We start from the raw sequence: 24,545 nt of genomic DNA, 5'->3' as shown, positions 1-24,545 counted from the left end.
CAACCCTTGGTGAAATTTTCACAAACCAACAATTTTCCTTCGCAGAGCAAATCGTCACCCCCGGAGGCAACAAAAATGACCGAGGATCTCAAATTGATAGTGTTGGAAGTGAACAAACTCCTCGAGACAGATTACAATCTGATCACGTTTGATTCGTTGTCACCCGATTCGTTACTGCAGGTGTTGGTAGACGTTCTCCATGCGTTCGGTGCCATCGATAAGCTGGATGTTCGTGAGAATGATCCGGAAGAAACGAACGTGCAGGTAATGGATGCGCTGCGGAGAATTCAGTATCGCCCCCCGGGAGATGTGGACGATCCCGGCGCGTTCCGGCGAGGGCTAGTGCGGGCTGAGAAGAAACTCATCCACCCGATAGTGAGGTGGGCGTTGGAGAATCGAGAGCGGGTTAAGAAGTCGTCCTATTTAGCGAGGTTAGTTTTTTGTACAATCGGGAAACAACGGAATGATGTATTACGATTATAAACCCGCAGATTTCTAATCCCCTTGGACCTGCCTCCGGAGGCTATGTCTATGCCTGAGTTGAGCAACCTCTGGGGACAATATTTGCAGACGATGGATGACTTCAAGGATGCGCATCGAGCATACGAGCAGTCCGTGCACGAGGGTGCTCAAACCAGGGAGCTACGCAGTGACATTGGAGCTATTGAAGCGGAGATCGAGAATGTTAAGAAACGCATCGAAAGAACCCAGGCCCGGCTGGATAAGGTACCGCAGCAAGAACTACTGCTGGAGGCTGCCAACAGTTTGAGGATCGAGAAAGAACGCCAGAAGGAACTGCTCACTCAAATAGAGGAACAAAAGCAGGGCCTACATCGTGCAAGCATGATCCACGATAGGCTGCAGAAGGATCTTCATAACGCTAAAATGTCTGTTCAAGGTGCAACTCCCCAGAATCTGATGGATAGTATCATTGAGGAAACCCAAGTGTTGGAGTTTATGGTCCAACAGAAGCTACCACATGAGCTTCTCCAGCGTCGTTCAGAAGTACAGATTCTACAGGAAGTAATTGATGAACCCAACATCACGCGAAGCGATCTCCATGAATTGCAAAATAAAATCGAAGAGCTAAATCGCGAGATTCAGAAACACGTTGAAGTCCGCATGGCAGATTACAACACCCACAATGATACTCTCGGGCCGTTTCGCCAACAGGCGGCGATGGTCGCCCGCAACAAGGAAGCTGCCGCAGAACAACTCGATCAGATGACTAAAGAAGTGCGTGAAATCGATAAACAGCTGCAGGATAAGCAGCGGAAGCTGCAGGAAACTGTGGGTGAAGTGATTCTTCGCGGCGAGGAACTTAAACAGTTCGTTAATACGCTCCGCGCTAAGAGTAACGTCTACAAGCAGCAGCGAGCGGAATTGGCGTCCGTTAAAGCCGAAGTGGCGGACCTCGGCCAGACACTGGAGAATCTGAAAGCTCACGATCCATCCCTCTCGGGATCGCTGTCCCAAGTCGCGGATGATGAGTCCTCTCTGGCGGACAGCATCACTGGTGGGAGCGATTCCGGTGGTCGTCCGGATTCACCCGGGATTGCATCCCGCGGTATAACCGAACTAACTCGGCTGGTCGATGGGCTGCAGCGAGCCGTGACCGCCGCGAGGGAGCGCGTCACACCACTGTCGCAGCAGTTGAGACCACTGAGGGAACGGATTATTGAGCTGAAGGACGAAATGGATTCCAAAAAGCAGGTATGTGTTCTGAAGTGCAGCGGGAAAATAAGAGAAAGCGGATTTGAATGGGGCGAGGATATACCATGAATAATTTAGGACGTACTTTAACGGCATCTCAGTTTGCTCGGTTGTTTGCCAGGTAACTGGGTACCCAGGCAGCGGTAGTTAATCCAGGGGTGCATGCACATCATAAATGGATTTAGCCCGCTTTTGGGGTGCGATTGTTCTCCTGTATAACATTTAACGAGGATGTGGATGTCAGATGTAGGCTGTTTGTTTTCGTCTGGTGTGGTTAAAAAAGGCGGATGGTTCTCTGCTATACCCTGCCATTAATTTTAATAATTGGTTCTATTATTTGAGCGAAAATCGAAGATTGTTCGAGAAAACCGTTCGAGTAATGGATGTCGTTTTACAATGTGACCTTCAATTTCAATGAGCATAAGTAAACGGCAATTGATTTGATTATTCATTAATAATTCACGACCGAAACTGCGTTTTTGCATGTTTTTTGACATCACGTTTAATAACGACTAAGTAGAAATATTTTTATCGAGGTTGAAATTCCATAAATTGAAGCACTGAAGGTTCGATAGGTAAAAATGAAATTGTTGGAATTCCATAAAAAGATAGGCGTCAACGACTCATTGTTCTATGTACGTATTTGGGGGTCTTGCCAATATAATACTTATCTGAATATTATTGTACACACGCCTCCAGTTGTTTCCTTTATTGCCTCTCTGTGTGTATCACTTTTTTTTTCAAACATTTATTTGATTTGACTCTAACAAATTACGAGTCTTCTATCCGTAAATCACAATGATGGGTTTTCTAGAAAAAAATTAAGATTTCATTATGCATTACGTAATGATTAATTTTTTAAACGTATCCTTAGGTATTTCCGTTCGGTAGAGGTATACTGTTTCACGGTCATTCAATTAAAACAGATATTGTTATACATTCGTCTAATCCTATCAGCTAAATGGCTGATGTTTCACCGAAACAGTGGACATTAAAAAGACAAAGTTTATTCTCAAAAAAAGGTTATGAACATTTGAATGATTATTGGTTTATTGAAAAAAGTAGAAGTAAATTCCTGAATACGCATTTCTCTCAAACTATATATGGTATTTGATTGTATGTGAAAAAGTATAAATGGAAACCAATAGATACCCACCACACCAGCGTGTACTTGAAGTCTGTATCCGTTTGCGAAATGTAAATGTAGAGTCCTTTGCGTAAAGCTTGAATATGAGAAAATTCGGACACGAAAATCTGGAATTATGCGTTTCATTTTTTTTATTTTCAATGGATTGGGTAAACATTACTGGGGTTTGAGGTTAAAGGCAAAAACATAGGGTTTTGATGATTTATTAAGACATTTGAGTTTCAGTCAAGCGTTCGAGTCTCTTGCATCGTGTTTAGAGTATGTTTTAAAATGTAGGGTAAACGATTTAGGTTTGTTCAATTTAGGGTGTTTTCACGCAACTAGCAAATCCATTTTTCTTCATGAAAATAACATATAATCAAGACGAGTTTGAGTTTGAGGCATTGAAATTATTCAAATATTAATGTTTTTAAACGATTTTTGACATACGACTATGTCTTTGATTTCTATATAGGGTGGTTACTCTACGGAAAATGTAACGATTTATTAAGAGTTTTCAAACGCATATTACTCAAAATGGTAATTGCGGCATATGTTGTGTTGTATATCATTAGACAGGAAATTTATCCAGAATTTTTTTTGCTTGAAACATGAACAGTGGATGTAGTAAAAAAGTTAACAATTTGACGATTTAATTGGATATGTTTTCTCTCGATTGCACTATCCACTCGCTTCCTCCACGACGCAAGTCGCTTGTTTATACCTTCGGATATTATTCTATAATGCTATGGAATTTTGGAAACAACTGCTTAGTAGAATAATCTCTGAAATGGTTTTTTTCATTGTAGAATCAGTTGACGATAATTGATTGATGATTTAATCTTGCCCTCGCAAAACAATACACTAGCTGATCGTATGTCGCAATTTATTCCATGTCAATGCATTGAAAATTTACCTCGAACGCTATTCCGGTGGTCCTTTTCGCAATTGACATAAACTCGGCTACAGTCGATTATATACATGTTGCACCAGCACCATTATTCCACATCTCATAACTACATCAATATATTTTTGGCACCGCATGGAAACAACAACAATGACAACACTTGCAAGTATCAAATATCATGCTAAATGTTATTTAGTATTGCCTCAAAGGAATCGCACCTCTAAGCATCGTTCGTACAACGTAAACCAAGCGCCAAACAAGCGTTTGCCATAGCATGCATACAGAACCATACATTGGTGGCTTGAAACTACTAGAAATGTAAACATTTCTCATCATTTTGCGCTATTCTCAAAAGAAACGCTTCTGTTAATATTACTGGCCTCGAAAAAAGTTGCATTACTTTCTCATGCTCGAGAGAAGCGCAGCTGTCCTCCTTAGTGGAGGAAGTTTTGCTACTGGCAAGCGAAACCTAATCACATACGAAATTCCTGAACGACTTTTACTTTCTTGGTGACTAAACAAGCGAAATAAACTCTTTTTGTTAATAACAACCTCGAAAACAGTAGCAATGCTTCATTATGATCAATATTAGCGCAAATGCAATCCTAGTTGAAGGCAGTTTTGCGACTGGCACGCGAACCCAAATAACTTAAAACATACCAGTAAGACATTCAAGATGCTTGGTATTCCCCAAATAATTTTTTGGCGCACAACCTTAACGCCTGCTTCGCCATAACGTCAGTTTAATGCATTGATGCGTTCTCAAAGGCACCAACGAAGCCCTTATGATGACGGAAAACAAACAATGGTAACTGCTTGGAAAAAGACTGAATTATGCCCCACAGCTTGTACTCTGCCCATCGATACTAATTCGCTGATGAGTTTGTCAAGAGCGACCGCCTTCACCACCAGCAGGGGGAGGTTGATTTTGGGTGCTGTCTGGGTAACGGCGTTTACATTTTCGACCGACGCTCCGAAATCGCCTACTTCGCTGTTGTTCGATGCGGTGTCACACTCGCGAAGGCTCGGTTCAGTGCGAGCGCTTTTTACTGCACCAACATCGCGTGCATCATTAGATGACGCTTGCCTCGAAATTTTATTGCCCCCGGCAATGCGTCCGTTTTTTGCAGGGCTCGAGCCTGCCTTCCTCTTCTTCTTGCTCATCACACACTACGTGAAGCGTCCAATTTATGGCGCGGAAAGAAAAACACGATACGAATAACGCGAAAAACGAACAGAAAAACCAAACGACGATATCCAAGTTGGATTACCACTGGTGGGGTCCAATCTTAGATCGAAGCGCAGCGAAAGCAAAGTGAACTGGATTGCTCAACAGTCCGATGCCGAATGAAAGTTTGCCTTCTTCTTCTTCTTCTTCTCCTTTGTTTTTAAGAGGTTTTAAACTTTGTAGTTCATTCGCCTCTAAGTAGTTTGCCTCAGCGAGATCCACTGTTTATACTCTAGGCAAGTATTCCCCTTCATTCTTCTACTTTTCCTTTGTTCACGGAGACTTCAAATCCTACGATTTCCCCTCCGTTGGTCGTCGATAAGTTGCTCGTTATTGACAGCTCTGTTCGGGAAACCACACAAATGGACAGAACAGATGTAAAGGAAAATGGAAACGCTTAAAATTTTCATGACCATTTACAAAGCAGGGTATTCTAATGTATAGCATATTAAACAAATTTTACGGAATTTCCGATTCGTTTAGTATGTAAATCGCCAAAATCCTTTCGCGACAAAAATAGTTATTAACGTTAACTTTATTTCATAAAAACGTGACCTGTTTTCTGATTTGGCACCCTTAATGAAAGACGTAGTACTACGTCAAAAATACAAATTTGAAAGTAGATGTTGCATTTCTCATTGCTTGAGTTTACTGTCATCATATTAATCCATTCATAATTTATGCTTTCTTCAGAATATTGCCTTTTCTTGGACATATTCAAAGTGTTCACCTCAACACAATCAACACAGAGAAACTTTATTTCTGCTAAGCGCGAAGCACACCGTAAACAAAAATAACCAAACTGCAGCGCCCCAAGCGGTTGCCATAGAAATCATGTGGACAAAACAACATTAGTGAATAGGAAAACTCATGATCAGAATTGAGGTCATCGAAATGCATTAATTACACGGTTTAGCCAAGTAAATCTGATACAAATGGTGTGCAAGTGTTATAATCCAGAAAAGGTCTGAATACGTGCCAAATAACCATCTGGCGATTGATTAAAAGTTAGCTCAAGTGAGTGGCGCATTGACACCAATAGAATGTGGATTTTATAATCCTTTAAAACATGTGAGTTCGTAAAAATATACTATAAAACTACTGTAAATCATGAAGAAAACAATATTATTTATATGTATTGAAATATTCGAATACCTAATTTGACACAGGCGCGCTGAACTAGAGCATTCAAAACAGTGGACAAACTATGATCACATTTTCGACTGGACAAACCAAAATCATTTACCTTAATTGATTTTTTGGATTTAAAACATTGTTTATCAAGGCGCTGTCAAAAAAAATTCTCTCGGAAACTTTGACTTGAATACGGGAAAATGTTTTCTCTAACGTGGTGTAGTGTAGCGGTTTTTCAAAATTAAAAAAAAACAAAATGGTGGCTATATGAAGCTTTGTTTGAATTTTTGTAGCAAAAATCGTCAAAATGCTCATATAACATCAAAAGGCCAAAATATCGAAAAACCGCTACACTACACGATAGAAAACACTTTTTTGCGTATTGCAGCTGTAAATAGAGCCGTTAGTTCTCGAGACAAATGTGATGAAAAAATACGCGTTTTGAGAAAAGCGTGACTAAACTTAAGTATGTTATGCGTAGTAATGAATGACCCCACATTTCTCACTGTTATTATTCAAAGTCATCAAATGTCGAAAATCCATTTTGATTTAACATACAAGGTACAATTTTTTAAAACGAAAAATCGGTCGCATCTAGAAAATTAGCCAAACTCTAACGCTTGTTGCTCAGCGATTTTCTGATGGATTATCGAGATTTTTACATCAATCGATTCGAGCATTCCATAAAAATTTATTGCGAAATAGCCATTGAACCACCATTTATCATTGAAGAATGTCAAGCATAAGCAAGCATTGACGCAAACAATCTGTGCTCTTTCTGTTGCTCATTCAATACGAATATGAGACTTTGCAATGAAATATGCGTTCGATTTTAATTTTTTGCCGCACTACTGTAACTGTTTTACATCGGACAATCTCAGATGGCATTATCTTATTCAACACGAATGGTTTCAACTGCATTTCGGATAGGAAAAAAATCGGTGCTGTCCATAATTATTACAATCGGGCAGGGCTCGGCATAGTCATATTCAACTGAGGATAGTCAGCGGACTATGAAGAAATTCCACTTCGTATTAAATTGGAATTGACTTTTGCCTTCTTCACGCAGTTTCTCCGTCAACATTTCTTTCTTCCCCGTCAAATGGACTTCTTTGCATTTTGAAGTGACTCCCCTCAAAATGGATTCGTATCTCTCTCTCATGTATCCCGTATTTGTGTATCGATATTTGAGTTCAACGTGATTTGACATATACTACGGGTGAGCTAGATTTTTTTTGTATCGTACACGAAAATTACTCACACATATAAAATAGCGTGTAGTGTTGTGTTTAGAACCACTGACAAAGGGCCTGGCCGGGTAAGGGAGTGAAAAGTGCCCCAAACCAAATCACCAGCTGTATGGCAAATATTGTATAGGATATCAAATCAGAATTTTTGGCCTTTTTTTTGAACCCCTATGTGGTTTTACATAGGATCTATGGAGAAAAACGTACTTTTTCGTTTATTATATTCTTCCTCTAAAGCTTCGAGATAAAAATTTGGAAAAAAATACTGAATGTGCATCTTATTACGATATATCAGGAAAAATGATCAAAAAAATTGTTATCAAAAATTGAAGTACTAAAAAAAGTATTGAAATTTTGATTTTTTTTCTTGGATTTAGAGATTCAGTACTCCTATAATCCATATTGAAATGTGTTCCTACGGCTTTTCTAGATATGTGTGATTTTTTCTGATATTTTTCAATGTCGCGCCTTATATGGTACACCAGAGGATCAATGGTGAAAAATGCACCTTTTCGTTGTTTTCACGCCATTCTCAATAGCTTTGAGATCAAAATAATATTTTCTGGCATTTCGAAATTTTGAAAAACAAAATATAACTTTGAGACCCACTTCTGCTCTAATTTTTATTTAAATGCGTTCGTTTTGTTTTCTTTTTTTCAACAGGTGGCGTAATATTTTCCTGAATTTATAAGAGCATTACGAGACACAAGAATAATTTTCTTCATCGTCTGCATTATTTTTTTTATTTTCTTGAAATCGATTATTTTATTGTATTCGTGGTTTTCAATTATAAGATTAAAATAAAAAAAAATATTTTTTTAAGTGTTCTTCTCATTAATCCGAAAGATCTCTCCTCAAGGGCTTTATTTTTATTCACAGAGCTCTATGATACTGCTGACTCCTATGAATTTGGTAAACCATCTAAATCCAATGTAAAGATAATCTCATATATTTTAAGATACGAGAAAAAATATCTATGTACACCAAAATGCTCTCAATTTTCCGACAACATTTAGATAAAATTTAAATGAAAATTAGAGCAGTACTAGGTTTCCAAATTCAAAATAAATAAAAAATGCCCAAAGGCCAAAAAATTTTTTTTTTCGCGCAATCCTTTTGAAAATTAAAGAAAAAATTACGCTACATGTGAAAAAAACAACACATACGAACGCATATAAATAAAAATTAGAGCAAAAGTGGGTCTCAAATCAATTTTTTTTCAAAATTTCGAAATGCCTGAAAATATAGATAACTTTTTTGTACCGCGAAAAACACTCTTAAAATTCTAAAAAAAAATCACACATACCTAAAATAGACGTAGGAAAAAATTTGAATACAAACTAGAGTAGTACTGAATCTCAAAAAAGATTAAAATTTATTTTAAAATTAATATAAATACATATTAGTTTAAAAAATTGTTTTGTTTTTTTTTGATGAAAAAATTGTTTGAAAATATTGATCGATACACCTTAGTAAAATGTACTTTCAGTATTTTTTTTTCATATTTTTGACTCTATTGCTATCGAAAATTGTGTGAAAAAAAATAATAAGGTGCATTTTTCACCATAGATCCTATGTTGTACCGTATAATAACTAAAATATATGGTATTACTGTCAAAATTGCATATTCAGTACCCTCTACAATATTTTCGATACAGCTGGTGATTTGGTTTGGGAGCATTTTTTGCTCTCTTACCCACTCAGGACGTTTGAGAATTTTGTTGATATAAACCCGTTGTTCTGTATGTTTTTTTTTCACAAAATTGAACTCGGAGACAAAGTGAACTAAAATTTTGTTTAGAATTCCACCCAAACTGCACGCTTTTTACTAATACTAACGCTAGGACCTTTATAGCATACCTTATAACTGTCTAAGTTCGTTGCTTTGAGTTCACGTCCATTAATGGTGTAACTTTTTTTTCGCATCAGAAATCAAGAATATATGACTATTCGTCAAAATATTGGTTTGTCGGAGATATCGGGTCGAATAAACTAAACTTCAGGAGAAAACCCTTGAATATGATGCACACAAAACTGCGGCAGAATGGCTACCGAGAGAACGGTTTCTGTTCTCATTTATATTTTAGCATGAGACTTCTCTACTGATGTACAGGGTGACTCAAAAGTCTTGAAACACTTCAAACATAATGTGTATATCAATACGGCATCAATTATCAAAAGTTCTACTACCAAACAAGCAAGTGACCACTTCTCCCCACTTTGATCACTTTGCCTCCACTACCCCTATATTGTATTGCGCTGAGAAAGTGATACAACGTTTCTGTTGTTTGAATGAAGAAATTTTTGTACGGACATATCCGTACGTTCCAATTTGTGGAACTTCAATGTGTGGGAAACAGGACATAATCGAATCGTAGGAAAATTGTATTGGATCCAAAGTTTAGCCTTCAAACCGACTGAAAACGAAAATCCGACTATTATCTGCTTTTGATAAGTCTTCCTCTCTCGTCGTCAACAATTTGACCCCGAGAACAAAAAATTGTGCAAGTAGGAACGTGAGAGATTTGCAGTTGCGCTGAAAGCAACAAAAAACGAACCCACCTACACACAATCTTACCTGCCAGTGGGAAAGGAAACGAGCAATAGTAGAATGGCATACCGTGCGAAAGTGTTCAAACAAGATAATCCAATCCCTTGAAGCATCACATTTCGTAGTTTCCAATTCCAATGGCTCTTTGTGAACTCAAACATTTTCGAATGGAAAATGTTTCTTTCTCCCTTCAGCCGAAGAGAAGAGCTGTAAGGATATCTTCACAACCAAAATCCCCAGATTGTTCACAAGCACACGCACAGGCACACGAATCTCTTCTGGATTCAGCAGCAGGTCAAAACCGATTGAAAATGCGGTGAAAAGAAAAACCCCGAGACAATAAAATGCTGCGAGCATGTGTTTCCAAAGAGGATTCGTCGAAGGATGTTTGTTCGGTGCGTTTTTATTCTTTTGCATACCCGCATTCGTACAGGGAATCCTCCTGCCTCCGGCTGACTGAAATCAAGCTCAGTCGCATTCTTGCAGTCCCATAGTGCAGTGGCGCATTCTTGCAACCGAGAGTTTCGTCTCGTATCATGTTTTAAGTGCGTTAAAGTTTGTGAGACATACTTCCGCGAATTTCGAACTATTTTGAACGAACACAAAAAAAATCACCATAATGAAGATCAAACGCACCGCTTTTCCGAAGAGGATTAACAAAACTCTTAAGCATGTGGCCAAGTTGAACCTGTTGACTGTGTTGAACGAAAATGTGGCTAAACCGATCCAGAGGTTTATCCGCGACGAGATTGCCGATTTACAGCGGAACAAGATCAAGGCGGAGTACCACTTTTGCCCCAACTACACCCTGGCCAAGGAGGCTAAAACCAAAGGAAAGAGTAAGAAACTGAAGACCGTGAAACGTATAGTATTTTCGTCCAAGGAATACAGCCCGGACAAGCCAACGCTGCGAGATCAGCTGAAAGAGTTCACGATGAAGCACAATCCCTCGAATGAGCTGGTGAGTGATTTGCTAACCATTATGAAAGACAGCGGTGTCAAAGTGTCGCCGAAAACGGATGCAATGTGTCACAATCGGTCCGAATTTGAAATCTTATCGATGACCACCGGACGCTACATCAATTTTGGCGTGAAACGATCGATCATCAGCTTTATCCGGAAGTTATCCGACCAAACGAATTATGCATGCACGAAGACGCTTTTCATGGATCTTGCGTTTTATGTGGTGAAGTCTGAGAAAGTCAAAGGTGTCCAGTTGCCACAGTACATGATCATCTTGGGGAAGCTTTCGCTTCAATTGGACGAACCTTTTGTGATTGGAATTTATCAGGGTATCTTCCCGACGCCCACCATTGCCAACGAGATTCTGCGGCCGCTGGTTGACGAGCTGAAGGCCCTTCAACACATCGAACTCCAGCTGGACGAACGATCGTTTGGCGTTAGGGTTAGAAACGTTTTGTGTGACCCAATCGCTAACAGTTTGGTTACGTGCACTTCCCTGCCCAACTCCCAGTTCGGATGCAGCAAATGCAACCAGATGGGTCAGTTGCAGTTCAACGAAGGGATCACAAGTTTCCCCCCAACGGCAAATCTGGCTTCCATGCGGACGGATGAAGATTTTATTTACTGTCTCCAGAATGGTCATCATGTTGGAGCCCCAATCCTTCTGGAATTGAATTTGGAGCTGAAATCCAAGTTTGTTATCGATTATAAGTATGTCGTATGCGAGGGGGTCATGAAGCGGATGATGAATCTCTGGCTGGCGGGCAAATTGGACTATCGATTGAACAAGGAATCTATTCGGCGGATTTCGGGCGAGCTGCGGGACTTGGCAAAGTGTTGTCCCCGGGAATTCAAACAAAAACCAAAGGGTCTTGACGAACTCGAACAGTGGGACGCATATGACTGGCGGCAGTTTCTGTTGTACTACTCGCCGATCGTCCTGAAGAATTATCTACCTCAAAAGTACTACATCCATTTCCTGTACCTCCATCTGGCGATCCGCATGCTGGTGAGCTCGGAACCGTTTGTCGAGTGCAGCACGTATGTTTCCGGTCAGCTTCTGAACACATTCGTAGCCGATTACTCGATCCTTTACGGATCACACCTCATCGACTATAACGTACACAATCTGCTACACTTCGAGGAGATCAACATGAAGGCCGGGCCAATGTGTCATACAAACGGGTATTTGTACGATCGCCAGATGGACACGATAATGAAGGCAATCCAATCCAGTTCGAAGATCAGCCTGGATGAGATCGGTGCCCTGGTGCGGGACAATACCAATGTGATCGTGGAAAACAAACTCAACGAATGTCGACAGCGCTATCCCCAGGTGGAACAATCGAACGAAGGACCGGTTCTGTTGTTGAACAGCAACACCACACTGACCACCCGTGAACCCGACAACTATGTGATCACCGAGGCCGGTGTGATGATGATCGAAGGAATCTACCCGGAAGATTCGGAACTGCCGGAGATTGTACTCGTGGGGAGGCAGTATATGGACGTGACGGTACTCTATCAGACGCCAGTGACGGTGCAGAAGCTCCTGCTGGTGTCGAAACTGTCCCCAGTGTTTGCGTTCAAGGTCAGCGAGGTGCAAGTGAAAGCGATCAAGGCGGACACCCCGCGGGGGACTTGCGTGCTACCTTTGATTGATTAGCACACATGAGACTGTTTAGAATAGGACTTCGAAACCGAATGTGATATCTGTATTGAATAGCTGTATATATATTTAAGATGAAATGTACATAGACGCTAGGAATTAAAAGAAAACATTGTTGTTCAGAAATGCCTCAACTTTTCAAACATTGATCCGAACGCTGGCCCTTTTGTCCGATCAGGTATTGTCCCTCTGTTAAGAAAACAAAGCTCACACGAGAAAAAGATCGATAGCACATCCTGTCCTGATTCATATGTTGCTTTTCATTCAAAAACGTAGGAGGAGATGCAAAAAATAGTCTATCTCCGTTAGTTTCTTTTTTCTCTATTTCCCACACATGTTCGTTGTTTGACCTTTGAAAGTGTATTTTAGGCTTGGGAACACACACAAAAAATACTCGGCAGGTCAAAGAACAGAGCAAAGATAACGATTGAGGAAGGTACAGACGGGTAGGAGCAAAATGTTCATAAAAACGGAGAGCAAAAACAAAAATCAAGTGCTCTTCGCTTCAAAAACGCCGTTATTCGTTTTATGTGTGCATCGCTAGTTTTTTTTTCTTATCTGTCTTTCTCACTAACTTGAGTTGGAATGTTTTTGGCGTTAATGGTGTTGATTTTGAGATAAAAGTGGTTCATAGCTGAAGGAGGTTTCGTTCAGAGCTTGAGTTGACTGTACTTTCAGGCCAAAATCAGCTTAACTACAGTAAAACCTGTTTTTGTCCGTTTTTTTTTGCGATTTTCTGTTCTTGTGCGGTTTTTTTTGTGTGATTTTTTTTGTGCGGTGTATGAAAAGAAGCATATTTGAAGAAGTTATCGTACATTTAGTTTTTTTCGATGGTTTATATGCATTTCAGTGCGAAAAAAGCACATTTGCTTCTCAATTATCCACTTCTGAAATCATTCCCCTCCTCTCATCAAATGCTCTAAGTTTTTCAAAGTTTTTGCATGACATGATTACTAACAGCAACACGTTTCGACATGCAACTAAAAGCACAAAACAGCCACGCGCAATCGAAAAGGCAAATTGTCCCATCGCAAAGCAGGGAAACAAAAGGAAATTGAACGGTGAATGGCGTGGATTTGAGTTATTTTCTTAGGGGAAACTTTTTTATGCGGTCTCTATCTACCGCACATAAAAAGGTTTTTCCAAAATGTGTACCGAACACAATTTTTTAAAGCTGCTGGTGAAGTTTCGCACGATTTTTTTATGCGACTTTTTTGTGCGGTCCCTATCCCCCGCACAAAAAAAAGTTTGCCTGTATAACTACTATGAATAGAATAAATTCAGGCATATGTAAACTAAAGTTGGATGCAGTTCTACTTCACGTGAATAAATTCACCGAAAACATAAATATATTCATTATACAGGGTTTTCCATTTCGGGCTTTCGAAAGTATACAGCCCTGCGCTGACAACCGTTTGACATAGCTGTCAATCAAAGCGTCATATCGTTAGTTGAATGTCTGCCATTTTACAATATGGATCGTTTTAGCATCGCACAACGTGTTAATTTTGTTAAATTATACTATAAAAATGATGAAAAACCGGCAAATGTTTTTCGAGCATTACGGACGGATTTTGGTCGTCATGGACGGCCTACAGAGCACACAATCGCTAATGTAGTGCGTAAATTCGAACAAACTGGATCCGTAGCGGATATTGTGAGACCTGTGCATCATCGTAATGTGCGTTCGGCCGAAAATATTGCTGCTGTTGCTGCCAGTGTGGAGGATGACCCGAATGTTTCGATTCCACGGCGTGCTCAGCAATTGGGCTTGTCAAACACATCATTGTGGCGAATTTTGCATTTGGACTTGCACCTACATCCATATAAAGTCCAACTGGTACAAAAATTAGAGCGTGGTGACCATGGAATGCGTCGGGCATACGTCGATTGGATGAACGAACAACAGCTGCAAAATGCTATATTTTCGCATCAAATTTTCTTCAGCGATGAGGCACATTTCGAGATCGGTGGCTATTTGAACACCCAAAATTTCCGTATATGGGGCTCAGAAAATCCACACGTGATTGTTGAGAGGCCATTGCATCCGCCAAAAGTCACTGTTTGGTGCGCATTATGGTCTGGTGGAGTCATTGGGCCGTATTTCTTTGAAAATGAGGACGGCGAGACGGTAACTGTGAATGGTGAGCGCTATGGCCGCATGTTAACCGATTTTTTTTGCCACAAATTGAAGATATGGATACGGATGACATGTGGTTTCAGCAGGACGGCGCCACGTGTCACACAACACGACCGAACATGGCCATATTACGAACGAAATTTGAGGGACGCATAATTTCGCGTTTTGGTGATGCCAATTGGCCGTCCAGATCATGCGATTTGAACCCGCTAGCCTTTTTTTTGTGGGGTTATGCGAAAGACCGTGTCTATGCCAACTCTCCGCAAACTCTTGAACATTTGAATAACAACATTCGTGAAGTTATGACCGAGATACCGCCCCATATGTGCCGAAAAGTCATCGAAAATTACCTGTTCCGGATCAAGGTGTGCGAGGAAGCCCTAGGTGGACATTTGAATGATGTTGTATTTCACACATAATGGCATAAACCAAACTTTAATTTAAAATAAAAGTTTCATCGAAATTCGAATTCTAAGTGTGTTTTATTTCAATTTACTTTCGGAATTTAAAGTTGGAAAACCCTGTATAAGTTCGCGCTAGTGTAAACGGTTGATGCGATTTCTATGAATCTCATCATTTTTTCACATGAATATATCACTAGTCTAAACCTACCGTTATAAATTACAAAATGAATCCTAGGTCTACCCACGACTTTCCAAACAAGTATTTGATCATCCATTCAATGGTAAATAGGCATTCAAGTTTGGTTAAGCAAGTGCAGAGATACATAGAAATAGTGAAAACCTGAAATATTTGAAATATAATTATGAAGTTTTTCAAACTCACCCCTCTCAAAAGTTGGTGTATAAAAACAAAATATGTAACAAAAAATAATGATATAACTAGTGCTTATGGAAATTTTCTCGTTTTCAATTTTCTCATTAAACATGATTTGAAATTTAGTTCTTTGGTGCATAACCTCATGGAATGGATCAATGACGCTGAAGTTTGTTTTTGCCGTCCATATTCCATAAATACCACCTTGTTATGAATAGGGTTTTAGATTCGATATGTTGATTCTGCGTTGTAGAGCAGCTGTACCTGATGAAAGTTGATGTCATTTGGAAACGGGAGACCTGTTATTCCATGAGGTTATGTACCAAAGAACTTTAGAATATGATAGAATTTATCACAAACTACCCAATAACGAAATTATGGCAATGACCATAATTCTCAAGAGAACAACATTTTAGGATAAGTAGAGTAAATTATATTGGTTTGTTTGATTTTGAGTGTGTTCACGCAACTAGTAAATGCAAATCGATTTTCCATCATGAAAATCACGTGTAATCAAGACGAGCTTGGGTTTGTTGAAAATCCCAGGGCTACAGTTGCTAATAATACCATAAGACGTTCAAATTATTCAAATTTTTATGTTGTTTAACAATTTTCTTCAAAGAGAAATTATGATCATGGTTTGTCTGGTTTTTGAAATCACCATTTTTGAATGAAGAAATTCGAATTTTCGAGTAAATGTAGCATTTCTCATTGCTTGTGTTTACTGTCATTATATTGATCAATTCATAATTTAGGCTTTCTTCAGAATATTGCCTTTTCTTGGACATTTTAAAGATGAACAGCACTCAACACAGAGAAACTTTATTTCTGCTACGCGCGAAGGACACCATAAACAGACTGCACTGCGCCAAGCGGCTGCTATAGTAATCATGGGTACAAACCAACATCAGTGCTTCGGACAAACCATGATTCGATTGAGGTCATTGAGATGCATTACTTACATGATTTAGATATACAAATCTGATACAAATGGTGTGCAAGCATGATCTTTACAATATTTGTAAGCGGTATAATTCATAAAAACGAAAGTTACGAATCGTTCGTTCTTAAAGTCACGTAGGATTTTGTACTTCTGATACGATTTGCGATTAAATGGTCCTCTAATTTACTCCAAACTTTAGAAAATCGGCTAGAATCAATCGGCAGATCGTATCAATATAAAACGTTCGCAGATGTTTAGGGAATTCACTAGGCTAAATATTTGTTGCAAACATTAAAACTTATTGCGATATTTGCAGAAATACAGTGGATTTTGTAAAGACCTATAAAAATCCAGTTTTTGGCACTTTTTTGAAATCGATGGTAAAATTTTGAATAATTTTTGTTCTGTCAAAATAACAAATCATCCTTGTGGAGAATTTATTGGAGTTTTCAAACCTGCATTTTCGATTTGCGGTGCGATGGTTGTTTATTGAATAATTCATCATTAAAGACGAAGGGTTAATTCTTAATTCAAGCTGAAATATCTTCAGGAACGTTCTAAGAACCAAATAAAAGCTGGTTGATAAGGATTTGCTGTTCAATTGGTTAGCAAAAAACTGTGTTAGTCCAGAAAATTTTTGAAAAAAACAGAGAAAAAACGATTTTTCATTTCTTCCCGATATTGTTGCCCACTACGTAAAAAAATATTTACGTAAAATATTCTAGACCTGAAAATTGTAGCTTCAAAATGCTGTACGTCTTATCGATATGCGTTGATTTTTCACAAAGTTACAGCCAGTCTTCAGAATGCAACTCGGTGCTGATGCGCAACAAGATTTCTGTACCCAGTTGAGCTCCCACTCCTTGTGCACACATGCGCTCTGGCGAATGAGCACGCTCCGAAACACAGATGAAATGTTTGGTTGTCAGCGCCGTTCTTACGCCCAGTTTTAAGCTGGGTTTTACGCTGAAATTTGCGCCGTATTTCTTTACTGCGCGCTTGAATCTGGATTGGCCTCTCTGTTGAGGTATTTTTCTTCACACAAGCGTATACGGTTCAAATGGGGGCGCGCTGTTTTCGGCTGGTGCGTCACTTTAACTTCCATTTTTGGAAGAATGACGAGAGTGAGAACTGAACTCGTGGTCTTGAGCGTGAGAGGTACGTATGTTACCACTACGCCAGATCGCCTCCTCCTAATTTTATTTGTATGTTTGGAAACATTTGACCTGACCTGACCTGAAACCTGACTTGACAAAGGTGCGCTGAACTAGGGCATTCAGCACAGCTGTCATCCTTAGTGGAGAAAGTTTTGCTACTGGCAAGCGAAACCAAATCACATACAAAATTTTAGTACGACATTTACTTTCTTGGTGACTAAATAAACGAAATAAATTCTATCTGTTAATCCCAACAACCTCGAAAAGAGTAGCACAGCTTAATTATGATCAAGATTAGCGCAAATGCAATCCTAGTTGGCACGCGAGCGAAATTAATAACTTAATATAACTTATTGAATAACTTTGTATTCCCCAAATATTTTTTTTGGTGCACAATCTTAACACTAGTTTCACCATAGCGTCAGTTAAATGCATTGATGACAGAAAACAAACAATGTTGACTGCTTGGAAAGAGGCTGAATATTTGCCTCAGCAGAGATTCATTACCAATACCCTAGCGTGAATATTTCCCACCCACTATCTCCCCTCCTTGTTTATATTTATCATTACGACTGCATAATATGCAATACCAAACAGTCGTCAATCATAGCATAAAAAGACGGGTGGGTAATGTCGGGGACATAACCGGAGTGACGTAGGACTATACAAAGGGGACAGCTTTTGTTAAATATATATTTTAAATATATTGTTTTATTTTCTTCACCTACGTGAATACCTACCTATCTACCTGAAAAATGGATTAGTTTACTGTTTACTCTTTATGAATATGTTGATGGTTCTGAAAAGAACCTTTGGTGTTGTGTTTTTGTTATCACTCGATATTCCCATCTTGTTCGGCTAAACCTTCCTGTTTAGCGATTTGTTGTCACTCGCCACAGCTTTCACAGTTGGAAAATTTCTTCCCATCCAGCTTGTGACATATTTTACAGTAAATTACATTCAATGGCACGTCGCATTACCACCACTCAGTGCCGGATTGGAGGTAATTTTAACCTGTAATTGAACATTTGCGATGACAGTGGTACAGTGTCGACTTTCAATGTGGGGTCATAATTTGGATCTCTATGTTTACAAAAATGTCCAACTAAATAAGTCGCATTACATGTCCGTCCAATTAGCTAAATGTCGAACTAATTGTAGATTACTGTACTTTAAATCTGGAAACAATTTAAGAATTGGTGAAAATTTAATAATCAGGCAAGTCCCCATTTATCAATAAGCTCAGAACAACTGCCAAATTCACATACTCATCAAATCCTGGCAAACAAATTATGAAAACATCAATTTGTGTTTTATTATTATTTTGGATAATGTTTTAGAAAGCATTGAGCTTTATTTCCTAAACTCTTTTTTGGAAGGTTTAATGGCCCTGAAAAGCGCCTTGTTTTATGGAATGGTTCCAATTTAGAAAACTTAGTACTCGTGGTTTTGAAAAAAACCATTTCGAACGCCCTCGAAGCCGGCTTGTTCTGGATTTGCCACCAAAGCAGTTTGTATAAAGAACAAACTTTTTTCTTCTGCTACCTGATGCCGTTTTGCGATTGTGTTTGCCACTCGCCACTCGCTGCAACTGCCTGTTGTCTTGATGTCCGCCGAACCGAATGTGTTCTGTTCCGAATGCAGGTTTTCTTATCGTCGCAAGCAGCTTTGCCAGCTATCTCGATCACTTCGGCGGCCGAAGCTATATAACGCCGGCTAGGTGGACTGGTACACTGGTACTAACGCGCTCGACCTAGCTACCCTTGCGGGGAACTCCAGATCAACACGAGCGGGAACTCCAGATCAAGGTTCGAGCGGGATTTTGCCTTTCCCTTCACTTTTCCTCCTTTGCCATATCCAACCATGGCTGCTTGTGTTGGTTTGTTGATGTGAGGTGATGCGAAACGATGTGGTGTACGGTTCGGATGAGAATGATCGTTACGGCAGCGGAGAGGGGATTTTTAAGCTGACTGGCTGGCTCGAGAATTACGCATGTGTGAGACTGCGACCAATGTTTCCCTCATTTTTTTCTTTTTCCTTTCCAATCGTGCATCATTCTATTTCGCTGCTGCTCTGGTTGCCCGTTTTGGTCGGTACGATTTGAGGAGCACAAAATGGACCAATCAAAAATGGGCACATAGTGCATTTTGACAATGCTTGATATTTCACAATTATTCAATTATTTATCTCAAGAAAAATGAAATGTTATTCGTTATGATAGATGCGTAGATATATTTCCTATCAATTGATGCAAAAACCTTTGCGATCTATTGAGAAATGCTCGAGTTATAAGCGTTCCAAATCTTGCATTTTTTCCTACTTGTTCAGTGCCTAGATTTCCATTTCACCCCCTATATCTTCCGGTTAGACGTAGTCCTACGTCAAAAAATTAGGCGATTGTTGCATCGTTACAGGGCTAATGCACACGGGAGCAGATACAAATGGAATTTCAGCGTAGAGAACATGTACTATTTTTACGTATGGATAATGAAGCACGCACGTACACATACAAATATCCATATATCGATGGCTTGAAGCAACTAAATATACACAAGCAATCGGATATATATAAATATTTATCTCCGTTTTGTGCTCTTCTCAACAGAAGCCCTTTCTGTTATAATTGCCAGTCTAGATTAGCTTAGCTGTCATCCTTTGTGGAGAGAGCTTTCCTACCGTCATGCAAAACCAAGTCACTGACAAAATTCCAGAACATTTATTTTCTTGGTGAGCTGACGATAGCCTAGCTTGATGATTCCCCACACAATTGTGTAGCTCAGAACCTTGATGCAATGGCGTCAGTTTGATGCAATGATTGCAATGCCAGAGGCAACACCGAGTGAGTAATTTGGTCGCGTCCACAGCTCAATCCGAAACGAAAACATGTGATGACACAAAACAAGGAAGGACAAGAGATATTCTTTGCTTTGAATACAGAACGATACTGAAAGTTTGCTTTCCTTCCTTGCTTGAGACTTTAAACTTCTTCAGTTCATTCGTCTCTAACCTTCAAAAAGGCCCTTGGAAAACTTTACGTTATGCATAATATTACTCCTCCACCCCCATTGCCTTGAGAAATGCATTCGATCCCTCGCCGTCCAGCTTGCCCAGCAACGATGTTGCCCAGTCGGTGTCCACACAAAGAATAACCTTTGTCTCAGCGAGATCCACTATTTATACTCTTGGCAAATATTCCCCTTCGTTCTTCTTCTTTTCCTTCATCACGGAGACTTTACATCTTACGATTTCCCCTTCGTTGATCGTCGATAAGGTGCTCGTTATTGACAGCTCTGTTCGGGAAAGCACACAAATGGACAGAACAAAAGTATGAGGAAATGGGAATGCTTCCAATTTTCATCAATTTAAACCATATACAGAATATGGGATTGTAATGTATATCATATCAAACAAATCTTAGGGAATTTCCGATTCGTTTGGTATTTAAATCGCCAAAATCCGTTTGCGGAAAAAAATAGTTGTTAACGTTAACTTTATTTCATAAAGACGTGACGTGTTTTCTGATTTGGCACCCTTGATGAAAGACGTAGTTCTACGTCAAAAAATGGACAAACCAGGATCATATTTTCGACTGGACAAACCAACATCAAATATCCTACTCATCGCTGTTTCGGAGAAGCCGTACAATATTGTTGTTGATACGGTTCATATCCCTAGTGCCATAGATACCATCGTTTTCGATTATGTTTTCTGATGCTGGACTTCATTTTTCACCCCATTCACCCCCAACATTTTATAATGCAAATAAGAATAGTGAATTCAGTGGTTTCATTTGTTTTCAGAATATTTTAGCGTTAGCGTGATGAATTGACCGCCTCGTAAATAACGTACGAGTTCCAGTTTGGGCATTTTTTCTGATCGAAAATCCGATTGGGTTAGTAACTTCATCGGGAAAATATGTAATCCTCTCGGAGACGGATTCACCGCATGTATTAGTAAATGGGATTCAATTTTGTTGGCAAAACACAATCTGAGATGTTGGGAATAGCCTTGATCTTGCCGATGGAATTCAATTGTAGCTTACAAATAAAGATCCCACCTCGTCGCCAAGATTGCACTTTGCAGGCCATCATAAAGGGTCCTTTACACGATAAATTATAATGACATAACTTCGTCAGAATGACAATAAAAATGATCGTGTAAAGTTGACAAAATTGAAATAACGGGCAATAATGATGCATATCCGGATTTTCTGATCTCGCTCCAACATTTCTGTAATAGGGCAGGGACACTATCATTCGTGGTGTCTAGGATACTGTGTGACATCTTGTGTTGAAATCTATGTTTGTGAGAAAAATTTACTCTATATCAGGTTAGCGGGCCCAAGAGAATTTTCAATCTCTAAAATTTGAATGAAAGTTATTACTTGTTGTTACTTGAGTGCATAAAACATGTAGCACTGAACCTTACCTAATCAATTTTTTATATTTTTTCTGAAATCCCTACTAAAACTCATAATTATAAAATAAAATTATACCCAGATATTATTTTAGTTCAAGGTTTTTTCACCATTTGCGGAAAATCTGTTATTCTACTACATAGAGCAACATATTTGATGCGAAGAAAGTGATTTTCATTTATATTACTTGATTTTAAAAGTTTGCCCATACCACCTGAAAATCCATCATCATTTTCGCTTCACAACGATGAAGCACGAAGCATAAAATGTTAATTCGCGATGGCTGCTACACAGTGTCGACATATGTTACCCAATTACGGGGGTGAAGCACACGGGTAAGATACGGTGTCGACATTTACGAAGGTATTAAATGGTAATGAATCAAGCATAATTAAGATTTTTTCATTGTTTGCAGAAAACCTTTCAAATTATTAACGGGGATGTTTATTTGACAAAATAAATTGATTTTCACTGATAATTTTCATTTCGAAAATATGTTGATTTCTCTTACAACTATGAATGCCAGAGTTGCTGCATTCCTGCAAGCGATAAGAATGATCGTGTAAGGTTGAAGAATAAGGTGATTGCGGAATGGAGTGATTCTTGCCAATATTGTCATTGCTTAATTGCTACTGATCGTGTAAGGGCCGCTTAAGGATGTTCCCCTGCACACACATTAGTAATGAAGAACTGTTGCATGATCATCATCAGCTACATCAGAATTTCAAGCAATAAGGATGTATTTATATGATGGTATGATTTGATACGTTCTTCCAGTGCGTACAATGATCTAATTAAAATTATTGTGACTAACACATCTTCTGATTCTCGTCGCAGAAAGTTGTGCTAGTAATGGATGATGGAATCAAGGTATAGAAAACATCGAAAGCTAGAACAAAAAGAGATCATCAATCTGCCGCCTCAAATCGACACAGTCAAAGCACAGACACCACCTGTTCCAGATTGATGAGTATTATCGATTCTCCTTTTCCTTTGCGCTCCTTCTAATGCTTTTCACAAGGAATCACATTCTGCCAGGTTTCTTTCAACACGAAGTAAATCCTGGAAACACATGGCCGACGTTTCTTTATCGCAGAGAATTCTCTTTTGCTACGCTCTCTTCTGAACCCGACAACTTTTGAAATAAATCAAACCTATTTTTTACCTCAATTTTCTTTTCCTCTATACCTGCACAGTCTTACGATGCACTGATTGCCACCCTGAATGCCGAATCCGCTGTGATGCAGTCCAAAACGATCGACGCCGAAAAGGCAATCAAGGCGCTCGAACAGCAGTGGCAGGAATTGCAGCTCGAGCACGAACGGTCCGAACTGCTGCTGGAGAAGGCTAACGAGGAGATCGCTAATTTGGCTGCCATCGGCGATCCATCCGGTGATGGGGCTGCTGAAAAAACGCGTGTTTCGCTCAAGGAATCGTTGACTCAGCAGATCTTCGAGCAGGAAACCATCGGGAAGCGTCTGGCAGAGGACCGCAATACGTTCCAGGGGAACAAAGCAGATCGGCAGCGCCAGCAGGATATGTGGACAGATTTGCGAAAATTGTTTGAAATTAAGATAAGATGCTTCCACGATGACAAGCAGCGTGGACCGGGAGGAACGCTGTCCGTTAGTCGAGGTGGGGCGGAAACGTTCATCCTGCAGTGAATCAGTTTAGATGCGGACGCGATTACTGCTATTTGAAGGGAAATTTCAACAAAATACACTAAATAATAATTTTACAGAAAAGAAGCATTGTAAAGACAGGAAAAATATATCAATCAGCCCAAAAACACATCTAAAATATAATGAAATGTAAAGATTGCGTGAATAATTAAAAGAAATATCTCTCAATTTTGAGCACATTCTTTTTTTTTCAGGAACACTTGCACCTCTGGTAGGAAATTTTATTAACATTTATTCACTCTATTACATATTGTTAGGTTTCATTGCAATAGCTGGTCCTCCACTGTTGTATTAGTTGCAATATGTTTCACCCTGTTTGTTTCCAATATGTGGCTGCTTCGGGTTTGTCTTCGATCGTTTTGATCGAATATACTTCCGTTCTACGCATAGTTGTCCCATGTTCCTTTTTGACAATTTTCACTGTTCTTCATACAACGATGTTTTCAAGCCTAATCTTCCGGAAAAACACATAAAAAAAGTTATTGCAACAACATCAAACTCAATTGTCTCATGTTGATGTTCCAAGGATAACTGTACCACCATGTATTTTTTCTAGATCCATAATAAATGAATCGGTTCAAGTACAAGAACTTTATTTCACGCTTTCAGCAGGGCTAATACACTCATTTCTGGCTTTGAAGAACAAGTTAATTCTCAAATTAATAGAAGAATAGTTTAACAGAATAAGTGTAGGGGAACCGCGGGTAAGACGGACAGTGGCGGTATAATGGACAGGTGGTTGATTTGTATAGTTGGATTATGAATTCCAAATTTCTGTTGATGGGAACTCCTTCTACATGCTATTCTATAATATTTAAACCATCCTATGACAATGATTACTGATCAAGAGTGGAATGGGAAACAAAAACGGAAAATCAAACATGATTCTGC

The 24,545-nt window shown here is 39.3% G+C and overlaps 2 protein-coding genes across 2 annotated transcripts; both read left to right on the top strand.

Annotated features, from left to right (window-relative positions):
• LOC129776537 (intraflagellar transport protein 81 homolog) lies at window positions 1–23,828 on the top strand. The gene is made up of 3 exons (XM_055782246.1): window positions 1–431; window positions 492–1,713; window positions 23,169–23,828. The coding sequence occupies exons 1-3, from the start codon at window positions 76–78 to the stop codon at window positions 23,634–23,636; spliced, it is 2,046 nt and encodes a 681-aa protein (XP_055638221.1). The 5' UTR covers window positions 1–75; the 3' UTR covers window positions 23,637–23,828.
• LOC129776545 (uncharacterized) lies at window positions 10,280–12,664 on the top strand. Its single transcript, XM_055782256.1, has one exon. It carries the CDS (start codon window positions 10,526–10,528, stop codon window positions 12,533–12,535), a length of 2,010 nt encoding a protein of 669 aa, XP_055638231.1. The 5' UTR covers window positions 10,280–10,525; the 3' UTR covers window positions 12,536–12,664.
• Window positions 23,829–24,545: the final 717 nt, after the last annotated feature.

Source organism: Toxorhynchites rutilus, chromosome 1 (genome assembly GCF_029784135.1).
Source record: "Toxorhynchites rutilus septentrionalis strain SRP chromosome 1, ASM2978413v1, whole genome shotgun sequence".
Classification (NCBI taxonomy): Eukaryota; Metazoa; Arthropoda; class Insecta; order Diptera; family Culicidae; genus Toxorhynchites; species Toxorhynchites rutilus.
Note: the sequence above shows the minus strand (reverse complement) of the source record. Positions and strands in the feature narration are given on the sequence as shown.